At 37.4% G+C, this 20,605-nt stretch overlaps 2 protein-coding genes and 2 long non-coding RNA genes across 5 annotated transcripts; 2 read left to right on the plus strand and 2 right to left on the minus strand.

The window, feature by feature from the left end:
- Positions 1-1,264: 1,264 nt before the first annotated feature.
- Positions 1,265-4,733, minus strand: LOC131332147 (eukaryotic translation initiation factor 3 subunit I-like). Its single transcript, XM_058366227.1, has 3 exons — positions 4,617-4,733; positions 3,224-3,310; positions 1,265-2,873 (listed from the first exon to the last, which is right to left on the minus strand). The coding sequence occupies exons 1-3, from the start codon at positions 4,635-4,637 to the stop codon at positions 2,706-2,708; spliced, it is 276 nt and encodes a 91-aa protein (XP_058222210.1). The 5' UTR covers positions 4,638-4,733; the 3' UTR covers positions 1,265-2,705.
- Positions 4,734-4,763: 30 nt separating this feature from the next.
- On the plus strand, positions 4,764-6,215 carry LOC131332157 (uncharacterized). 2 transcript variants are annotated; one of them, XR_009201609.1, is made up of 3 exons: positions 4,764-4,802; positions 5,033-5,530; positions 5,570-6,215. It is a non-coding gene; the product is annotated as an uncharacterized LOC131332157 (long non-coding RNA). The 2 variants fall into 2 exon arrangements; XR_009201608.1 differs by having other exon boundaries at positions 4,765-4,806.
- Positions 6,216-15,803: 9,588 nt separating this feature from the next.
- Positions 15,804-20,252, minus strand: LOC131332140 (MDIS1-interacting receptor like kinase 2-like). Its single transcript, XM_058366220.1, has 2 exons — positions 17,409-20,252; positions 15,804-17,018 (listed from the first exon to the last, which is right to left on the minus strand). The coding sequence occupies exons 1-2, from the start codon at positions 20,167-20,169 to the stop codon at positions 16,717-16,719; spliced, it is 3,063 nt and encodes a 1,020-aa protein (XP_058222203.1). The 5' UTR covers positions 20,170-20,252; the 3' UTR covers positions 15,804-16,716.
- On the plus strand, positions 15,959-17,348 carry LOC131332152 (uncharacterized). The gene is made up of 2 exons (XR_009201603.1): positions 15,959-16,100; positions 16,773-17,348. It is a non-coding gene; the product is annotated as an uncharacterized LOC131332152 (long non-coding RNA).
- Positions 20,253-20,605: the final 353 nt, after the last annotated feature.

Consider the following 20,605-nt stretch of genomic DNA (forward strand, 5'->3'; position numbering starts at 1 on the left):
AATGGGAAAGGGACAATATTGTAATCGTATTTGTCTCGGCCAATTAAGTTTTTAGGAGAAATAAGTTTGGAAGAACACTTGATCTAAACTTATTCCCAAATAAGTTCCAAAATAAGTTTAGCTCCTATTTTAAGTCTACAAGAACGCCACCTTACCATCTTCTCTTTGTTACGTTGTCCAACAACAGACCTAAAGGTTGCCTACAGGTAATTATGGCCCCACCGGTATTTCAATAATCACCGTAAGTCCTTGAGCAAATGCCCTTTCCAGATGAAGCGCAGATCGCAATTCATAATGGATCGTTAGCACAACACAAGTAGAAGCACGAATACAAAGGGCCGTGCAATTCAATCTAGAATGGCAAACGCTGATGTAAAACAATGATTGTGTTTCAAAATCGTAAGAATTCTAGCCTTCCAACTACAAAAATAAGTCGTTAAGGTCGATTACAATGCCATTACATCATAAAGTAAATCGATAAAACAAAGTCTTCCCGCTTACACAAATGTAATCCTGTGGAGTTAAAAATCCTGATATTGAAGTAGTCTGTTTCGAAATGATGTAACCTGATGTAGCCATCTTCACCACCACTTGAAAAACTGTATCAAAAACGAACACACAGGAAAAAGTCAGATTTATGAAATTTTTAGGTCACCATTTGCTGTTGGTATTTTAGTCACAAGCAGAGGTCAACAGATACATACCCCTTCATGCCTTTTGTTATGCACCTAAAAGTCTGAAACCAATATAGCAAAAAGAAACAATAGAGAGAAGAATGTACTACTAGATACGTTGTCAATCTAATGAGAAAAACGACACTAGCTACGCAAGGTACGTATCATTATTAAAAACAAAAAAAACAAAAAAACCTCTAATTATGCTTTCTTGGGGATTGTGGAGGACTTCTAGTCCCAAGATCTATATACCTCGAACTTCGACTGTTAACAGCCGGCAAGTTGCTGCAGCAACACCATGAAGCAACACCATAGACAATAGTTTTCAATCTTGATGGTGATGCATTACCGTTGCTAATACCCCATACAATTTCCTTTCCTGGTCGCCCTCTTCACTCATTACCCCTACGAGTGCACCTGTTATGTTCATACTCTGAATCCTGACTGGGATAAACTTGATCCAAGGTCAATTCGGTGCATTTTCCTGGGGTACTCGCACACTCAGAAAGGGTACAAGTGTTACTCACCATCTCTACGTCGTCATTTTATTTGTGTTGATGTCATGTTTAATGAGTTATTATCCTTTTTCTCAGGTCACCGTACTCCAGTTGACCTTTCTGAGACTGAGTCTGTGTTTCCTGTTTGTGCATTGCTTGTAGTTGGATTTTATGCCAGCTCTGCCTAAATACCCTTGTGAATTCTGCAAACAAATGAGTCCTGATCATTTAGCTTTTGCTGTTTGGATTCCCTACTTTTGTCTCCCAACAAAACGTGTAGGTGTGCACCATATTTGAGAAAACAAAATATGGCTAGCCATGCACAAAGAAAATCCATATCCACAATATTTCGAAACGAACCAATAACCGAAATTACACTAGCTATGGTAAGCCATCTTAATGAGCTACAAGTCATATAATTCCAAACAGGGGCGGATCCAGTGTAGGCACAGAAGGGTCACGTGACCCCCTTGAAAAAAAAATGTAGAATATATTAAATAGCCTAAAATCTTGAAAATCTGCTCTAGTGTTCCAGCGGTAAGGCGCTGGCTCTCCACAATATCGATCCAAGTTCAAGTCCCAGCTCCACCATTTCAATTTTTTAGTGTTTAAATGGTTCCAAAAGTAATTGGCATTTGGAGGGCAGAAATAAGGTTCAATTTCAAAATTTTCCTCAATTTCAAACATTTTCCTTCCCTCACAGAAGTGGTTTCCCACTATATAGACTCAACTCTCCAATAGAAATCATTCTCTTTTTTACTCGAGAGATGGTTTCCCACTAAAATTCAAATTACTCCACTTCCAATAGAAATCCTTCTCTTTCCATAGTAATCTAATCTTCCTCCACGTTTTCTTTCCTTTCCTACTCACCCTCTCCACCAATCCATATCTCTTCTAAACTCAAACTAATCCTTGCTTAACATCTACCAAGCCCAGAATTCTTTTTTTTCAAGATCTTTAGAATCTGGTGTATAGTTTGACTCTATGTATCTAATCTTTAGAAATACAATGAAAAAACAGAAGAAAGTTTCCAGTTTCTTCAGGCTGTTGTTGATTTTTTTTATTATTACTTGAATTGTAGGAGTACAATTTAAAAGAAAAGGATAAAGGGCAGAAAAGAAAATGTACATAATCTAACCCAATATTTTTTGAAATTGGATAGTCAATTTGGAACAGAAGTAAGTCAAAAGGAAGACAAACAAATCAGGACGGAGAGAGTATTATAACTATTACTTTCATATAAAAATACTTATTTTTTTTTAATATAATACATTGTTTTTAGTTTTTCTACAAGCTCAAAAGTAACTAACACTTGCAAGAAAAATATATGCTATAAATTTATATACTCATCTTTCAAATTAATAATAAAAATTGATGGGCCTTCAAAGGTATATGGCTGGCTGATCTTGAAGGGGTGACCCCCTTGTAGAAAATTTCTGGATCCGTCACTGCTTCCAAATCCTAAGGAGGTTTTTAGACAGAATGCATCTACATGTTAACGAGATAAACAGCGACTCCCCTGACAAGAATTATACTAGTTAAACTCATAAGCTTTTGTCGTCATCAGTTTAAAAAGTTTAATCTCTAGGAAATAAGAAGCACCAGAACTCAAAGAAACAATACCTTTTACATCTGGGTTGAATGCCAAAGCATTTATTGGTCCGAAGTGACCTTTCAGGCCACCTATTTCCTCTTGAAGAAGCTGAATAAAAACAAGGGCGTATGACAATTAGAAAGGTAACAATTTTAAGAGCTTCTATTCACTTGCAAACCAAATCCTTGATCAATTTCTCGACATTTTAGATATTTTTGGCATTTAGAGCAGTGTATAAACTCTTGATTGGTCTCTATTATGTACTCATTGGCCTTCTGTTCTTTGCTTTCTTTTGTACATGCGTGGCATCCCCTTGACGGCATATATAAATAAATTTACTTATCAAACAAAAAAAAACTCGCAAACTGAATCCATTGGAATACATGTACATAATAGAGACCAATTTATTTACCTTATCGTACATGTACATAATTCGTGTACGTAATTCGAAACTTTACCTTATCGTAGAATTTGGCTTCAAACTTCCCAGCGCGGTGGTCGGTTGTTGTGACAGCTGCTGCATCCTGACCACCTCCAAGGACCACCTGGAAGTATCAAATGTCCAAGACCTTAATTTACTAAAACTACTTGTGAACGAATTCAAGGTACATGGAAAAATAAACCCTTGAGAGTTAGTATCTACTGTCACAACAGGACAACATGCTAGCACTATAACACATACATAAAGTAGCACATGCAAAACTAAGAAAGTACAATATCCAAGTCCTTTTCACCACCAAAGATATGAATAACCTTCAACCAAATTTAGACTCCCAAAAACACATTGAACATAAACTCTTTGATTGCATTAATGACATGGAAAAATTAAATGACTATTTGATCAACTAATTGACTCTTTGACAACATTTAACATTAATGACATGAAAAAACCAAAATGACTCTTTGATCAACGATCATGTAATTGACTGTTTGACTACATTTACTGACATGAAAAACCAAATGACTCTTTAATCAACTAATTGACTGTAAAGACTTTGACTAGAAATTAAAGAGACATTTTAACTTGACTAGAACCCAAAAGACACTTCTAAGAATCCAGCCCATGCCTAGCCAATATCCCAAGTTGGCCGTATTTAGCCAACATGTGCCAAATTAAGGATTGGGCCTTAGAACCATCCGGTTCAGAAGGCCATAACTTCCAACCATATGAAATTACCAAATACCTGTGACCTCTTTGTATGGTCCACACCAACTTGACAACCCGTAATACCCCAGTGGTTACAATAGGTTAAAAACCAAGCCATGAAATCCTTCAACTACCAAATCCAGAGTACGAGAACAAAGTGAACAACTGAAGTTAAAACGGATGAGGCGATGAGTCGATGACATAGTCTAGGACGTAAAGTGATTATACCTGATCATGCACTGGTATGGAACTTTTTTACTTTCACGAATTACTTCAACTTTAGAATCACGGAAGTGCAATTTAAGTGGAAGTTTAATCATAATCAAGGTCTCAAGGGCTCTTTAGAATAGCTCAAAACCTTCAGACAAGTGAAAGCTCAAGCATTGACTCAACTTTTGAGAGGAGTGCAGTGGTGAGCATTTACCCAACCATCGAGGGGATTGCAGAAGATCATTTAGCCAATAGAAAATGATCTGGACATTTGTAATATCAGCACACCAATTTCAAAATAGTGGATGCCTAATGAACACTTCATCATAAAATTATGTTTTCTTACCAAAACAAACAGCGCTGGACAGTAAAGGAAAAACAAAAGACAACAGGAAAACTTTGGAGGACATGCATCAGATTGCAAGCATATTACGAAACTGGAAATTATAGCACCTATATGAGTGTAATTGGCCTGTTTAAGATAAGGTACGTACATGATCCAGAAGTGGAGACATAGCAACTGCATTGACTGGTCATTCCGTCACGTAGGTCTTGATAAGTGATAATGATCTGGTGTCCCAAAGCTAACAACATGGAGGAGGAAACCCAGTATGAAAAGATTAAATTTTTTTTTGTGAATGTTCCTTATCAGACTCTTTAAGCAATTTTCCTGTCTGTCAGTTGGTAAGAAACAACTCAAAGCCTCAACTTCAGGAACATTCACAAAAAAAAATTGGGAGTGAATCAAATACATTACAATGCTACAAAATAAGAAGAAGGTGCAATTACCTGCATAGAAGCAAGGTTTAACCATCAGAAATTTATTTTTTTTTGCAAATACAACGGAATAACAGATATGAAAGACGCAGTCCTCCTTGATAAATATGTAAAATGCTGTCACTGACCTCAGAATCCATATACGAATTACAGCATCTTCACCGGCACTTATAATAGTCTTGTTCAATGGTCCCCAAACAGCTCTATTTATTCTTCCCTGGGGCCCCTTGAGTGTAAGCACACACTCTCCAGTCTCTACAAATCACATAACAGTCTAGTTGGACCAATGGAATCAAAGAGGCATTCAAGCATAAGAAGCACCATAAGACCAAGTAGATACTAACAGATAGTAAGTTGATGAGGAGTAAGAATCAGTGAGTCAATCAGAAAAGACAATAAAGAACGCGTCTGTTAGTCTCTTCAGGACATTTATCATTATCACTTGAAAATATAATATTATAGCATCCCATTGAATAACTACTATTGCCAATTAACCCGGAGTTCAGAATGCCATTTCAGTGATTCTCCTGCCATTTCATCTCGATAAGCAATCTGCTTGTGCAAACAATACTGCTTGAAAGATGCAGGAGGACCTTTTGCAGGTTTTCGTTACGTTCTGGACTTTTTTCTTGTTAGACTTGTCCCACATCGCTCATCTAAGCCACCCAAGCTTGGTTAATAAAATCTAGCCTTACAACATGAACCATAAAACGAACTAAGACTTCCATAATCAAACCTCAAGGGGTGTACCAAAAGATTCCATTCCTACCGCCGCCCCCCACCCCCCACCACCACCATGGACCACCCACAAAGGCCAACACCTGTGTCAGCTCCATTTTGTTAATTTCCCTTGCTATAAGAAGTTGCAAGCTGAGAAGATAGAAAAGAATCTGAAGAAGGAAAAGAAGAATCCGAAGGTGGAACTCTGCAGAAGTTCAGATGCAGAGATGTAGCAGCAGCAGGGGAGTAGAAATGCAGAGAGGAGAACGCAACAAACAGAAGATAAAGGGAAAGAGGAAAAGAGAGCGATGCAAGAAGAGGGAATAGAGAGAAAGGTATAGAGGAAAGGAGAGAAACACAAGGAGAAAGCAGTCCAGAATCCAGATATAATAGGATCCTTCAAAATTAGCTAGCAAATATCCTAGGTATTCTTAAAACTAAAAAATGGTCTCTCCTTCTTTCTAGAGGACCAACTGAGACCCTTTTTCCTGTCTCGTCAAAAACAGTAGCACAAAACCTTACCAGAAGGCAAAAAGAAAGAAAAGAATAGAAAGAGGCCCATCTATAGCACTCGAGGTAGATGCTCCCCTTTTCAGATATTGTAATGTCACAAGCTTAATTTCTTTTTGCTACAAATATACATATACACACGAAAAGGGGTGTTCCGATCAAGCACCCTACACACCTCGGATGACGTTGATTCCCGCGTGGGGCCCCTCGGTTTTTTTTTTTAGAATTTTTGGACGGCTCGGATCGGCCGTCCGGTGGCCGGAGACGGCCCGCCGGCGGCCGTCGGTCCGAATTCGGTCCCCCAATTCGGTCCCTGTAGCATTTTTGATTTCTTTTAGTGTCCCCATATTTTCATTTCTTAAATCTTAAAATTACACCCCGTAAAAATGAAGATTAAAAGGGCTTTCAGCAGTCCTAAGCTCAAACGAGACAAAATAGAATCTCAGTCGTTGAATCACATCAACCAGATAACTAAAACAGAAACAGAAAAAAAGATACAAATAAGAACTTGCGTTCGCTGGGATCTCTGGAAATGCGCTTAACGTGAATAGCAGAAGGCAATTCTATAAAGGGGTCAGTGGTGATCACTGCAAGCTTATCACCAACACCAAAATCTACAGCTCTGGTTGGAGAATCAAAATTGAAAGTGAAAAGCTGAGCTCTAGTTTACACATTCCACAGCTTTGAACTCTGGTCGGTACTCCTAGTAATGAGCATCATAGAATCCCCTGATACACCAAATTTATAAAACCAATGTCACTGTGAGACTTTAAAACATATAACTAACCGATGTAACTCAGATATATTAACAAAAACATCCAAAGGACTATAACATACATAACTTCCGCATAGAATAGAATCCTGGGTGCGTCGGAGAAGCTACTATTAAGAGTCAGAAACAACTTAAAAAGGTTATTAAAAACATCTCCAGCCCTTACCCTTTTCTCTTTTTAACTCAAACTCAAAAATGTGAATAATACCCCCTCAAAACCCACTTCACTCCTTGACTTAAACCTATACCAAATAGAGTTCCACTCAAAGTTTTACTGAAATCAAGGGAGACACAAATTTTTGTAAGGCTATATTTCTCCCCGCCCAACTTTACAATCATGCCATTAATGAAGCTTTTACTCAAATTTGTGCATAGATTTGAGTTTTCCCATTGAAGTGTTTCATAAAAAATGAAGCTTTACTCAAATTTCAACAAAAATATGAGTGATGGACTGAGATGATGTAACAGCTCATTCTGAGAAGCTACAATTTTGATGCTTTTTAATTCTTCTACACAAAATCATCTTTCACCAATCTTATAGTTTAAGAAACACCAAACATATACACATCGCATTCCTCATAAACCAAATAAGTTATAAAAGAAAAAGGGTTAAATATCTACTTGCCCCTCAACTATTCAGATTTTATTTACTTCATCCTCTAACTATCAATTGATCCTTCTTCCCCCTCTAACTACCAACGGTTAGCCACGCCATCCAATTGCTCACTTCCTTTTTACGGAAAACAAACACCTAACCCCAACTGGAATAATTGAAGGCTATTTATGTCTTTAGCCTACCAATATTTGTATATGCTCAGTCCCATCATCTCTTGCTCTCAACTGTGTTTATCTCTCACTCTCTCTTCCAAATCCAGTGGCACGAACACGTAAACCCCATGAAAAAACTCCACTTTCTTACACTTCTTGCTCAATTTCCCAAATTCCCTCACCCAATTCATCCTCCCTCAACACAACAACAAAAACCCATTTCATTCTCCTCTCCAAAATCTCCAAACCAGAGGCCAACAATATCCCCACCATGTCTGAAATTATGAAGGCATCGAAATCCCAAAAGATTGACCTTGAGATTCAATCAGTGGGATCCTTTTTCAGAATCACCGCAAAAAGCTTGGAAACCCAGAAAGATTCTTCCCCTGAACTTGATTAGGTTGTGCCGAGAGACTTTGGGGATGGAAAGATCAATTTTGGGGATTGGTTTGTTCGTTGGAGTTGTTGCTATAACTATAAGATATGGGTATGACTGTGGTTGTGGGAGAGCTGAGTTACTGTGATGACTATGACCTTTGCCGATCAAAAAAATGACTCTGACCTTTACCATTTCAAGGTTTTACTCTCTCCCTACCTTTCTAGAGTGAGAGACGAATAGAGTTGAGAGTTAAAAGAGGAAGTAGATACATACGTATACATATATTGGTAGGTTTAAGACATATATAACCTTCAATTATACCAGTTGGGGTTAGGTGATATGTTTTCCGTCCATGAATCGGACAAAAGTGAGCAATTGGATGGAGTGGCTAACGATTTGATAGTTAGAGGGGAAAGAAGGTTCAATTAGTAGTTGGAGGATGAAATAAATAAATTTTGAATAGTTGAAGCGATAAGTACATATTTAGATTCCGTTTCAGAACTCAAAAAAAGCTCTTATTTTTTAAGAAGGTAATTTCAAGTTAAAAAATGAGGGGCTTATTGAAATCTAAAAATATGCACTATGAATCTTGTTTGAAAGATCTCATTGAGATCTTTTATACGATGCAAAAAAAATTGAAAAATTACTTTCATTTACATTATTTTTGAATTTGAAAATATGAAATAAACTGCTTATTTTTTAAAAAAGTTTATGGAACGAGACCTTAACCTAAAAAACAAAACTCCACAATTCTTCTAGGAATATAAACAAACGCATCAAGCAAGGCACTCATATAGAAAACATACACAAATCACACAGCGGGCTGTGCTATACAGTAGTTAGCTTTTATGTCATCATTACTTCTTGTATTACTTTTGTATCATACTCGAGCTTTCTTCCTGATTGATATTACAACGGAGTATGATAACAAATCACATTGCACTTTGTTATTTACTTTAATCTAGCTTACTTTCTATGCCGGTTGTGCATGGTTTATCGTACTTTTTTCACTTTTTTTTGTCCTTTTTTTTCCTTTTGGGTATATCCGTTATAGGCTGTACATTTGGTTAACCTTTTTTATTTTCAAGCTAATTTATAGAAAAAAAAAAACATACACAAAAGAATCACATGTCTATATATATAGACAGATATGAAAACACATACAGATGGAAAAAGGGTGAGACTTACACTTACTTGAGAGTTGAGACTTCGCGGCAATAGACGGCGCCTTTATGGCCACGGTGCGTGCCGAGGCGCTCTCCGTTGTCAGCAAACCATAAGGTGAGATTATGATCTTTATCCCTGGCGCAGGAGAAGAGGAGATCGCCGTCCCTGTTGTACTTCCCCTCCAACAACTACCAAAAGGGGAAAATTACCCACAGGTGGTGTGGACCAAGATAAATCAACACTTTCATTGTGTCAAGTTTCCAAATTACCAAGACATGACACCTGCAAATAATATTACCAATACATGACATGAGGTAATAAGCATGATGAGACTGGACAAATTTGTCCTTTGTCCAAGACAACACTCTCTCTGCGCGCCCCTGACACACCCCCGGCCGACCCCACCCCAGACCAAACTACCCCCAGCAATAATACCCACTCAATCTACGGCAATTTCTTATTTTTTATTTATTTACTTAATAACTTTTATATCTTTTTTCATTTTTATTTATTTAATATTATTTAAGTGTTTCAATTTTCAATCCGGTCGAATCGATGCAAAGATCTTATTTTTTTTATCATTTTGTCTTCAATGATCATAATGAATTTTTGGCTCGAAGGCCTTTCAACAAGTATCCTAAGACTTATTATTTAGTTTCAGGTCTCTCTTAGAGTGCTCATTGAAAGGCCTTAGAACCAAAAATTCAGTACGACCATTTAGGATGAAATGATAAAAAAAATAAGATCTTCGCACCGGTTCAAACGAATTAAAAATCGAAACACTTATTTTTTTAATCTTTATATGTATTTTTAAATTATTTAATATTATACCCTGGCAATAATTAAACCCACATCAATTTCTTATTTCTTATTTATTTACTTAATAACTTTTATATTTTTTTCATTTTTATTTATTTAATATTATTTAAGTGTTCCAATTTTCAATCCGATCGAATCGATGCAAAGATCTTATTTTTTTTATCATTTTGTCTTCAATGATCATAATGAATTTTTGGCTCGAAGGCCTTTCAACAAGTACCCTAAGACTTATTATTTAGTTTCAGGTCTCTCTTAGGGTGCTCATTGAAAGGCCTTAGAGCCAAAAATTCATTACGACCATTTAGAATGAAATGATAAGAAAAATAAGATCTTCGCACCGGTTCAAACGAATTAAAAATCGAAACACTTATTTTTTTACTCTTTATATGTATTTTTAAATTATTTAATATTATATACGTGAGTAAATTTCTTTATATTATTGAAATTTTACTCTTATTTTTTTACTCACTTTGTGCAACTTTTACTCACTTTCCATTGAGATCCCCTCCAGTTCCAGCCCAAAAGCGCATTGAAATAGCTATTGCCCGTGTTGGAAACAATCACTTTGTGCAACTTTTCTTGCAGCCTCATTACCCTGTACCACCATTCCCAACACGGGTCTACAAACCACTCAAACTTCCTAAAATAATTAGGCAATAAAAATAGAATTAAAAGATGCTAAACAAGCCTATCTTTATGAACATAAGGTCTTAAGGTAAACATATGAAGTTAAATAGCTAGCCTCAAGAAAATAGTCACAGAATCTGCAGTACCATCTACTTTAACGCAAAAATTGACTTTGCACAAGAATAACTACGACACAATCTTCATGCATTTTTTTAGGTCTATGAGTCTAGTTTCAAAATCAGAAATCGGATCGCAATTTCATCGCCGGAGCTCAAACTTATGGCCGTTTCCCTAACACGTGTCTGTGTAGTCAGCACAGTCCGAAACTGCGCGCTGCAAGGTCACGAATTTTTATAGAATTGAATACTTTGAGTCTGACCCTGAAATTTTTACCATAGACAAAAGACTCATAGAGGAACTCTCCATAAAAATCTCATGATTTTTGGAGTTTAGGAAGTGCCCCAACAAAAATTTCCAAAATCAGGGCAGACACAAGGTTTCCAATCCTGCAGATTTTTCAGAAAAAAATGCAGCGTGTTCCTCTCTCGATTTCTGACTCCAAAACCTTTCAATACACTTCAAACTCACACAAAAACTTCACTAATCATGCTCAAACTCAGATATATTAAAGAGCTATTTTAAGAACATCGAATCCATGCATCAAAATAGGTTTTAAACACTCAATCCAAGGGATCTCAAGTTAGGTTCTTAAGTTCCTTAAGAATTCAACCCTAAAACTCATATTCATACAGATATAGAGTGTAGTCTTTTTGCAATATGGACTTGGTCTTGGTCTTGAAAGAACCACCACCTAACTTTTTACTTATCACTTGCCAAAAAATATGGTTTGCTCTTTATACAATAAACATGTGGTCCACGCAGACATAGAGTGTAGTCTTTGGACAATATGGACTTGGTCTTGAAAGAATCACCACCTGTCTTGAAAGAATCACCACCTAACTTTTTACTTATCACTTGTCAAAAAATATGATTTGCTCTTTATACAATAAACATGTGGTCCACAGAGACATAAAATGTAGCCTTTGGGCAATATGGACTTGGTCTTAATATTGAAAGAACCACCACCTAACTTTTTACTTATCACTTGCCAAAAAATATGACTTGCTCTTTATACAATAAATATGCGGTCCATACAGACATAAAGTGTAGTCTTTGGGCAATATAGACTTGGTCTTGATCTTGAAAGAACTATCACCTACCTTTTCACTTATCCCTTGCAAAAAAACTTGACTTACTATTTATACAATAAACATGTGGTCCACACAGATATAGAGTTTAGCCTTTTGGCAATATGGACTTGGTCTCGAGTAAGTTAAAAATTTGGTAGGATACCGTGCGACGTCGGGGTTGATTTCTCCTAGTCCGAAACGTTAAACAACAATGCATAAACACTTATTATACTTAGGAGAAGGTAGGATATAGATTATAATACCTTTAATCCGGACAAAGCGATTCGGTGGAGTCCGATGGGTTTTCGTTTGGTGGCGAAAGATTGATATTCTAGCAGCAACTTAGGGCTGGAATAACTTGACCAAACATCTGCCGTTTTGGATGATTCTTGTGTCTCTCGCGAAGATCTTGAAACGCTCTACGACTTTCATGAAGAAGTCTAAGCCCGAAAACCACTCTAAGTAGTAGAAAAATGGAAGTTTAGAAGGATCGCTAAATTTGTCTGAAAATCAGAATCCGAGAATTTTATCTAACTTTGAATGGTGATAACTCTATCAATTCTTGACCGTTTTGGGCAATTCTTGGGTCGAAATCAAAGCTCTCGACGCCCTCTACAACTTTCGTGAAGAAACTTAGGCCTAAAAACGATAGCAACTAGGAGGAAACAGGCCGTGAATAGAGGGACGTGATATGGACGAAAATCGAAAGGGTGTGATCCCTCTTTTCTTGTTTTTTTTTTTATTTTTGTAGAGGTCTAGGAGTGTTGTATTGTGAGAAAGGAGAGAGGCATTTATAGAGGAGAAGTATAGAGGTGGTGGAATTCGGGAGGAGAGAGAGATATAGTTTCAATAGAATTCTAATTAGCGTTTAGATACGAAGGATAAGAGATGAATGTATATCTCTAAAGTATAATATGTTTCGAATACGATTTTTTTTTTAGTAATATCAAATATACACATAATAATATAATTTAATTAATAAATCTAACTAATTATTGAATTAGTTTTAACATTTCAAATTTGTATTAAAAAAAAATGGGGCAAAAATTCGGGTCGTTACAATTACAGACGGATGATTGAGTGGTTCCCCAATCTCGATCAGTTTCGTTAACGAGTGACAAAGAGAAAGGCCCAAGAACACCATTTATTTTGGCGTGGCTTTAAACTGGCGTTTGTGTGGGTTCGAATACGTGTTTAGGTTGGTAACTTAAGTCCCCTTCATGCCTCTTTGTACGCTCAATTTTCGTCCACATCTTTGGCTCAAACATATTTTTGATAGAAATTATAAGACCCACGATTCTGTTCACATAAATCAGACCCACAATTGATACACACGATTTTTGAAGAGTTTTTGCTGTACATATTGGAAGACAATGCTACAGTTCCATCGCATATGCCCACCTCATGCATGTGGTGCCCACTCCGAGACCTAAAAAAATAGAGTACTCATAAATTTAAAAATAATTTTTTATGAGGTCTTATAAAAAATCAACTTTAACGGATATCAGTAAGTATTTTTTTTGAATTTACGAAGGCAAAACTGAGCAGTTAAACAATTTTACTCTACAAATCCAGAAAAAATACTTACCGATATCCGTTGGAATTTCTTTTTTTTACAAGGCCCCATAAGAAATTATTTTTAAATTTATGGATATTTTTTTGTATTTTTATGAGACTCGGAATGGATCCCACATGCGTATGGTGGACATATATGGTGAACCTAGACTTTCTGTTAAAAGAGGAGAGAGACGTACAAGGTAGTAAAGGAAGAGAGAGAATAATAAAGTTGTTGGCTGTTAAAGAAAAGGGTAAAATCGTAAGCTTGCAAAGCCTTACCATGCTTTGGTCAATATTCTTGGACATACAATAGCTCTTGTAATTTCAGAACTCGGTACCATCAAGTGGTCATTATTTCCACTGCACACCACTGTCCCGTGATTTTCCCCTACCAAAAATCGTTACTCTCTCCATCCAATCCCTCACGCCCATCCAATTCCCAAACGGAAAACGTAACCCCTCAGCCTCTAGAGAAACTTTTGCATGTACCGGGGAAAGGAGGGTTGGTGGTGTCCCCATCGGTTCGTTTTAAATTTTCGGCTATTTTTTGAAGACAATTTGCTAATCAGCTTCGTTCATTTTGTAGAGTTCAATAATAACATTAATTTTGCTAAAAATAACGTCCATCGGATTTCATTAGATACATGATTGGCACATGTAAAAATTAAAGAAAAAACAAAAATTGGGTGCTACTTCAGTGTGTTTTTTGATCCAGTTTTTATTTTTTAAAATTTTTATGTGTGCCGATCATGTATCTACTAGTAAAATTCAATGAACATGATTTTGGCAAGATTAATGTTCTCACGAACAAATGAACAGCGACGATCATCAAAATGTGTTCAAAAAATGGCCAAAAAATAAAAAATGGACCGAAATGGGACATTACCACCCCTCTTATCCCCGGTATATACAAAAGTTTCTCCAACCCCCAACTACCTATTCAAGGCTATTTATGTCATTAACCAACCAATATATATAGGGGTAGATTTTGCTCACAAAATATTTGACACAACATTTGAGGATCTCATAGATTCCGATCAAATTTCGATGATCCGAACGTAATTTTAAGAGGCCTCAGCAAAATATATGACCAAAAAATATTGATCTGGGCAGTTTTTTATTGAACGGTTTAAAAGAAAAAACTTAAAGAGAATATATTCAACAAAACTTGATATCACTTGATGCAGTAATCTCCAACGTGAGACAAAATGTAGTCTACATTTTACTTGAAAAAATAGATGCATTTGGGATTCATGCAGTAATCTCCAAAAGTTTTCTACAGTAGTTGGCTGTTTCAATATGCCTCCACTTAAAACTAGCAGTGGAGGACAACATCATAGGATTTTTTTATATTTTGGAAACCTTTATTTAGGAACAATATTATTAAAAAATTATATTTTTACCGTTTGTTTTGTGCGTTTCTTATTTTTCTATTTTTTAATTTTGGTAAGATTTTATTATTCACTTGGAGATGTAGTAATCTCCAAAAGTTTTTTTGCATGTTTCTTATTTTTGCTCGTTTTTTTTTAGAATCTCGAAGAAAATAACGTCTCCAAGTTAGGAAATAATAATCATCTCATCAAGAACATTATCTCTCCCTTCCTCTCTTTCAACCCTATCCACCACAACTCTTCTTCTCCGTTCCCCTCCCCCCGGTGGGTTCCAAACCCATGTGTGGCGGCGGAAGGGGAATGCCATGGTACTATCGATTCCCCTTCTTTGTTTTTTCTTCCGTCTCTCCAGATCAACAACTTGTCGTCTGATCTGTGAGAGTTTTGTCTATTGTTCTATGAGAGTTTTATCTCCCGTTCTACGAGAGTTATTTAGTTTCGTCTTTGGTCGAATTTGTTTACAGATCAATTTCTCTCAATCAAGATTGCTTCACAACGATATCTGTGCTTCAGCGTTCTATCCCTACACAATGTCTTTGGTGAGGCAACTCGTGGCGGCTTGACAGATCTGTAGTTCTTGGAAGTTCATTGGTGCGTTCATCCTTAGTTGGAGTGCATCTGATTGTCTGAGTATTTGGTATCTTTATTCTTAACTTTGCACTTTTTCTCGTTTAAGACTTCTAATTAGATGTTAGGCAGTTTAAAAGTATGTTGCATCAGGTCATGCCTGGGTTAGGATGAAAGATATCGATTGCCTTATGATTTACTCATTTTTATTTGTTAGACGATTAGTTTGACTTTGTCCAAATTTTTTGTAATGATTTCCGTTTTATAAGTAATTTTTATCAACATAATCTTCTCATTTTTTTAAATAATAAAAAAAAAGGCTAGGGAATAATAAATCCCACCAAAATTAGGAAATAAAGAAACGTTCCAGCTAATCATTCTCAACCGCTCCGGCTACACGTTGCAGCCAAGAAAGCCCCTCTCTCTCTCTCTCTCTCTCTCTCTCTCTCTCTCTCTCTCTCAGACACACCCCATTGTACCCCGCCCGGATTTAAATTTCACATCACGACTCATTCGGATAGTGCTTATCTTTTCTAGTATCTCCCTTTGTCATGTCTAAATTGACGCGGTTTTTTGTTTGACGATTTGGTTAGGTCGGACCATAATTTACATTACATCTGGGCTATGAGGACGTGTCTGGTTTTTGATATTCGGCGTTAGGAGCAGTTGACAACCAACTAATTCAGGGTTAATCTTTTGAGGCATCAGAGATGGATTCGGTATCCAATCGCAAGGTAATTTAATTTTCAATTTTGTATGACAGATTTCAAATTCTGAGTTGCATATTTGACTATATATTGTGGTTTTTATCAAATCCGAAATGGGGTTATCGATGAATTTCTATCACAACCAAGATTTTAAATACATGGACTGTAGATAAACACGTTATTATAGCAGGACTGTATACTAGTAGAGAAATTGAAGTTGTTTAAATGATAAAGTATCATTCTGTCAAACCAAACCGAGCCTCGTGTCCAAAATAATTGGGGTTGTCACCTAAATCCTATTTTTTCATTGAGCTCTGTCCAGGACTATCTGTTCATTTAGATTTGGTAAGCCTAGATCCTTCAATATCACGGCATCCAAAATCAGTTTAGGTCTTTCTCTCTCTCTACATATATAGCAGATAGACTAAGAGTAAAAATATTTTAAAATCCTACAAACTTCAATACTAGCAATGCTCTAAGTACAAGCAATTACAAAACAACATAAAGAGAAAAAGAAATTCTGAAGGTTTTTTGCTTCAATACACTATGCTAACCAGAGCATTAGGTTTATTTGGTCTTTGTATTTCATATATACTCACTAGGAAAGTGGCTTTGTCTCATCTTTGTATGAGTCTTTGCGGCTTTAAGAGATTATGCTGGTAGATAACAGTTGAGAAACAATGTGCATGGTTGGTCTAGATTGTGGATTGGAATGCAAGCATGCAATTGCCAACTTGATCATGTACTTCACTACCTCCTCAACTTCAGGAGACGGAGGTGAAAGGCTTTGATCCAATACATCGCTCATTGCTACATTTTCAACAGCTGATGTTGATAGAAAGGAAACAAAATCTCCCGGATGCTTTCCCTTGATCACTTCTAGTGCTAACACTCCAAAGCTAAACACGTCACACTTCTCAGTTACCTTCATTGTGTAGGCAAGCTCTGCGAAAGGAGAGAGAGAGATCGATAAGAGTTTGTAACACCACTTTCGATGACCCTAAGAAATTAAACTTCAGTTATAATTAGCCAGGGGCTCGCAATGTTATAAGCGGGTAAATATGGTCCATGTATGAGTATACAAATTGTATGATCTGGTGTGTCTGTCCAACATGAAGGTATATAAAAGAGGAATTGAGGGGAAGCAAGTCGGGCTAAATAGGGAATCTGACTTTCGAATTGGATTTGAGAAATAAGAAGTATTGTATCATGGGAATTATGATGTATAATGACTTTTTATTGGGTGGGCGATTACGCAAGCGATGATGAGTATTTGCTTTATGATATTCGTTTCCATTTTAATCTAGAAGAACACATATATAAAGCAATCGATACCTGGTGCAACGTATCCATATGTGCCTGCAAGTGGACTCCAATTAGAGGAATCAAACTTTAAAAGTTTAGCCGCACCAAAGTCGGAAATGCGAGCCTCAAAATCGCTATCAATCAACACGTTCTTGCTTGATATGTCACGGTGAACAATTGGTGGCGTGCAATCATGGTGCATGTATGACAAAGCTTCTGCCACGTCCTTGATAATATTCACCCGCTTCGGCCAATCCAATTGTTTAGCATCATTGCTGAAAATTGAAGCCAAACTTCCCCTTTCGACGTACTCATAAACAAGAAAAGAGTTCTGGGCATGCGAACAGAATCCAAAAAGCCTCACTATGCTGCGATGCCTGATTTCAGTTAGTGCCCTTACCTCGTTCAAGAAACCTTGACGATCATCCTTCTCAGACAAAGGATGAAGCTTCTTAACCGCCACAGTATGGCCTGAAAGTTTTGCTTTGTAGACAGCTCCATATCCTCCTTTTCCAATGCAATACGTGGCATCGAAATTGTTCGTGGCTTTTAGGACGTCATTGTATGTTGTTCCACTGATGTAGGTTGTTCCAGCGAAGAGATCTTCATTGTTGAAGGGATCTTCTACATGTGACTTTCTCTTTCTTCGATTGTAAATGATGAGGAATCCGACGAATGCACCTACAAGCAAAAGCTCTCCTCCAAGAGTGAACGCAATTACAAAAACAAGAGTCCGGTGGTCCATTTGATTTTTGCATGACTGCAATCCTGGGACATTTCCACACAAGCCTTTGTTCCCCTGAAGGCCCTGTATTGTAGCATTCATTAAGGCTTTGCTGTTGGGAATAGGACCTTCCAACTCATTGAAGGATATGTCGACGTGCACCAACCAATTCATTTCTTCGAAAACATTTGGAATTAAGCCAGACAGATTGTTGTGGGAGAGGTTTAACCACTCCAAACTCTTGAAACCTGCGATCTCCGGCGGTATCTCCCCCGTAAGTGAATTTTGACTGAGATCCATTTCACCCAGGTGAGGTAGCTTTCCCAATGGACCTGGGATTTCTTGGCTAAAATTGTTGTTGCTCAAGTTCAAGTAATTCAGTTTGATGCAATTCTCTAGATTTCCAGCTGCTATTGGCCCACTTAACTTGTTTATCGACAGGTCAAGCTTTTCTAGTTCAGTTAGTGATCCAATTTCTCTTGGTATACCACCGGAAAGTTGGTTGTCATTTAGATACAGTTCCAATAGAGAACTCAACTTCCCTAATACCGTTGGAATCTCTCCAGTCAAATGATTTGACGAAAGATCAAGCCTGTGTAGTTGAGCTGAATCTCCCAACTCCGGTGGTATGCTACCTGTTATATTGTTCCCTCCCATCCGTAGGGATTGCAATTTAGGGCACTTACTCCAATTCTCAGAGATTTCTCCGTAGAATTTATTGCGACTTAGATCCATGTAGTCAAGATGTGGGTAGACCCCAAAGTCTTCTGATATGCTTCCAGTGAGTTGGTTTCCTTCAAGGAGGACTCTGACTAGGCTCGAGCAGTCTCTCAAGCTTTTTGGGATACGACCCGTTAGCTGATTGGTGGATACTGTGAAATTCTGAAGCTTCCCACCTTGGCAAATATCCGGGAGATCCCCAGAAAATTGATTTCCCTCCATTTCCAGTACAACCAAGTTTTTCAAATTGCGAAATTCTTTTGGAATGGCACCAGAAAGGTTGTTTACACGCAAGAATAAGTGTGTTAATTCGGACAAGTTTCCAAACGAAGCAGGAATGGAACTGCTGAGTTGGTTATCGCTCAATTTCAAGTCGACGAGAAATTTCAAGTTTCCTAATTCATTAGGAATTGAACCAGAAAGTTGATTCATGTAAAGATGGAGGTGAGTGAGGGAGGTCAGATCACCCAAGGTTTGTGGGATGGAGCCACTAAGATTGTTGGTGTGCAAGCTCAGGCTAACTAATGCTTTCAAGTTTCCTATTGTATTAGGAATGGAACCAGAAAGTGTGTTGTTGAACAGGTGCAACACAGTCAGCCGCTCCAAGGTTCCAAAAGTGGAAGCAATGGGACCAGTTAGGCTATTACTATCCATGTAAACCAACTCAAGATTTGACAGATTCCCCATTTCTTCAGGGATTGAGCCAGAAAGTTGATTATCGTACAGGCATAGAGAAACTAAGTTGCTCAAATTGCCCAAAGAAGATGGAATGGGACCACTAAGATGATTGGTGTACAAAGCAAACTCAGAAAGGGACTTCAACTGGCCTATCTCTCGAGGAATTGAGCCATTCAAATGATTTTGTTGCAAATGGAGTGTTTCAAGTTTTGCTAAGAGACCAATTTCTGGTGGGATGTTTCCCGAAAACTCATTAGTTGACAAATTAAGGTAGGCAAGCGGGAGTGAACTAATTTGAGATGGGATGGGACCAGAGAGTTCGTTCATGCTTAGATCAACGTATGCAAGATTCGCAAAAGATGAGCATGGAAAGGTTTCGAGAGTACCATTGATGCCTGAATTCATGAGGTTCAACCGGGTGATGCTTCCTTCAGCATTGCAAGAAACCCCAAACCAGTTGCATGGGCTACTGGCACTTGAACTGGAGCCATTTTTTGGATCAAGTATCCATGTGGTTAGCACAGAAATATTGGCTCTTTGAAAGGTTTGTTTCCATTTGAGTAAAGCATTAGCCTCTTCAACAGAAGCAGAGCCAGTATACGGTGTGGACCAAAGTGCAACAAAAAGGACCCAAAAACCAGGGCGGAGTAGCTTCTGTAAAAGACCCATGTCTTTGTTTCTTTTCCTTATTGTTTTGCATTTGATGATGATCAAGTTATAGGCACATTTGTGTTAACTGTGTCCATATTTACCTACAGACTTTTGGGGTTTTAGAAGTCTATCTTGGGTCCCTTTTCTTATCGCTAACAATGAAGAGAGGAGGAAAGAGTCTCAGAAATGAGGATGTACTTTTATAAGGACTTGACTTGAGGTCTTTTCCTTCGTCTTAATATTGTGGAGAAGCACTTGCAAAGAGTTTATATTTCCGCTGTGTGAATGACCGGACTTGCACACGGGTTCACATTATACATTTGAGATGAAACTAAGTGATACATTCATCTTGAGTGGGAGATTCGATTAGGGTATTGCTATACAATGAACTTTTTTCCAAATAATCTGTCGTAGTTTATAATCTAAATGTTCTGTGGCTAAATAGAGGCGTCTC

The sequence above is a fragment of the Rhododendron vialii genome, chromosome 7a (genome assembly GCF_030253575.1).
Source record: "Rhododendron vialii isolate Sample 1 chromosome 7a, ASM3025357v1".
Classification (NCBI taxonomy): domain Eukaryota; kingdom Viridiplantae; phylum Streptophyta; class Magnoliopsida; order Ericales; family Ericaceae; genus Rhododendron; species Rhododendron vialii.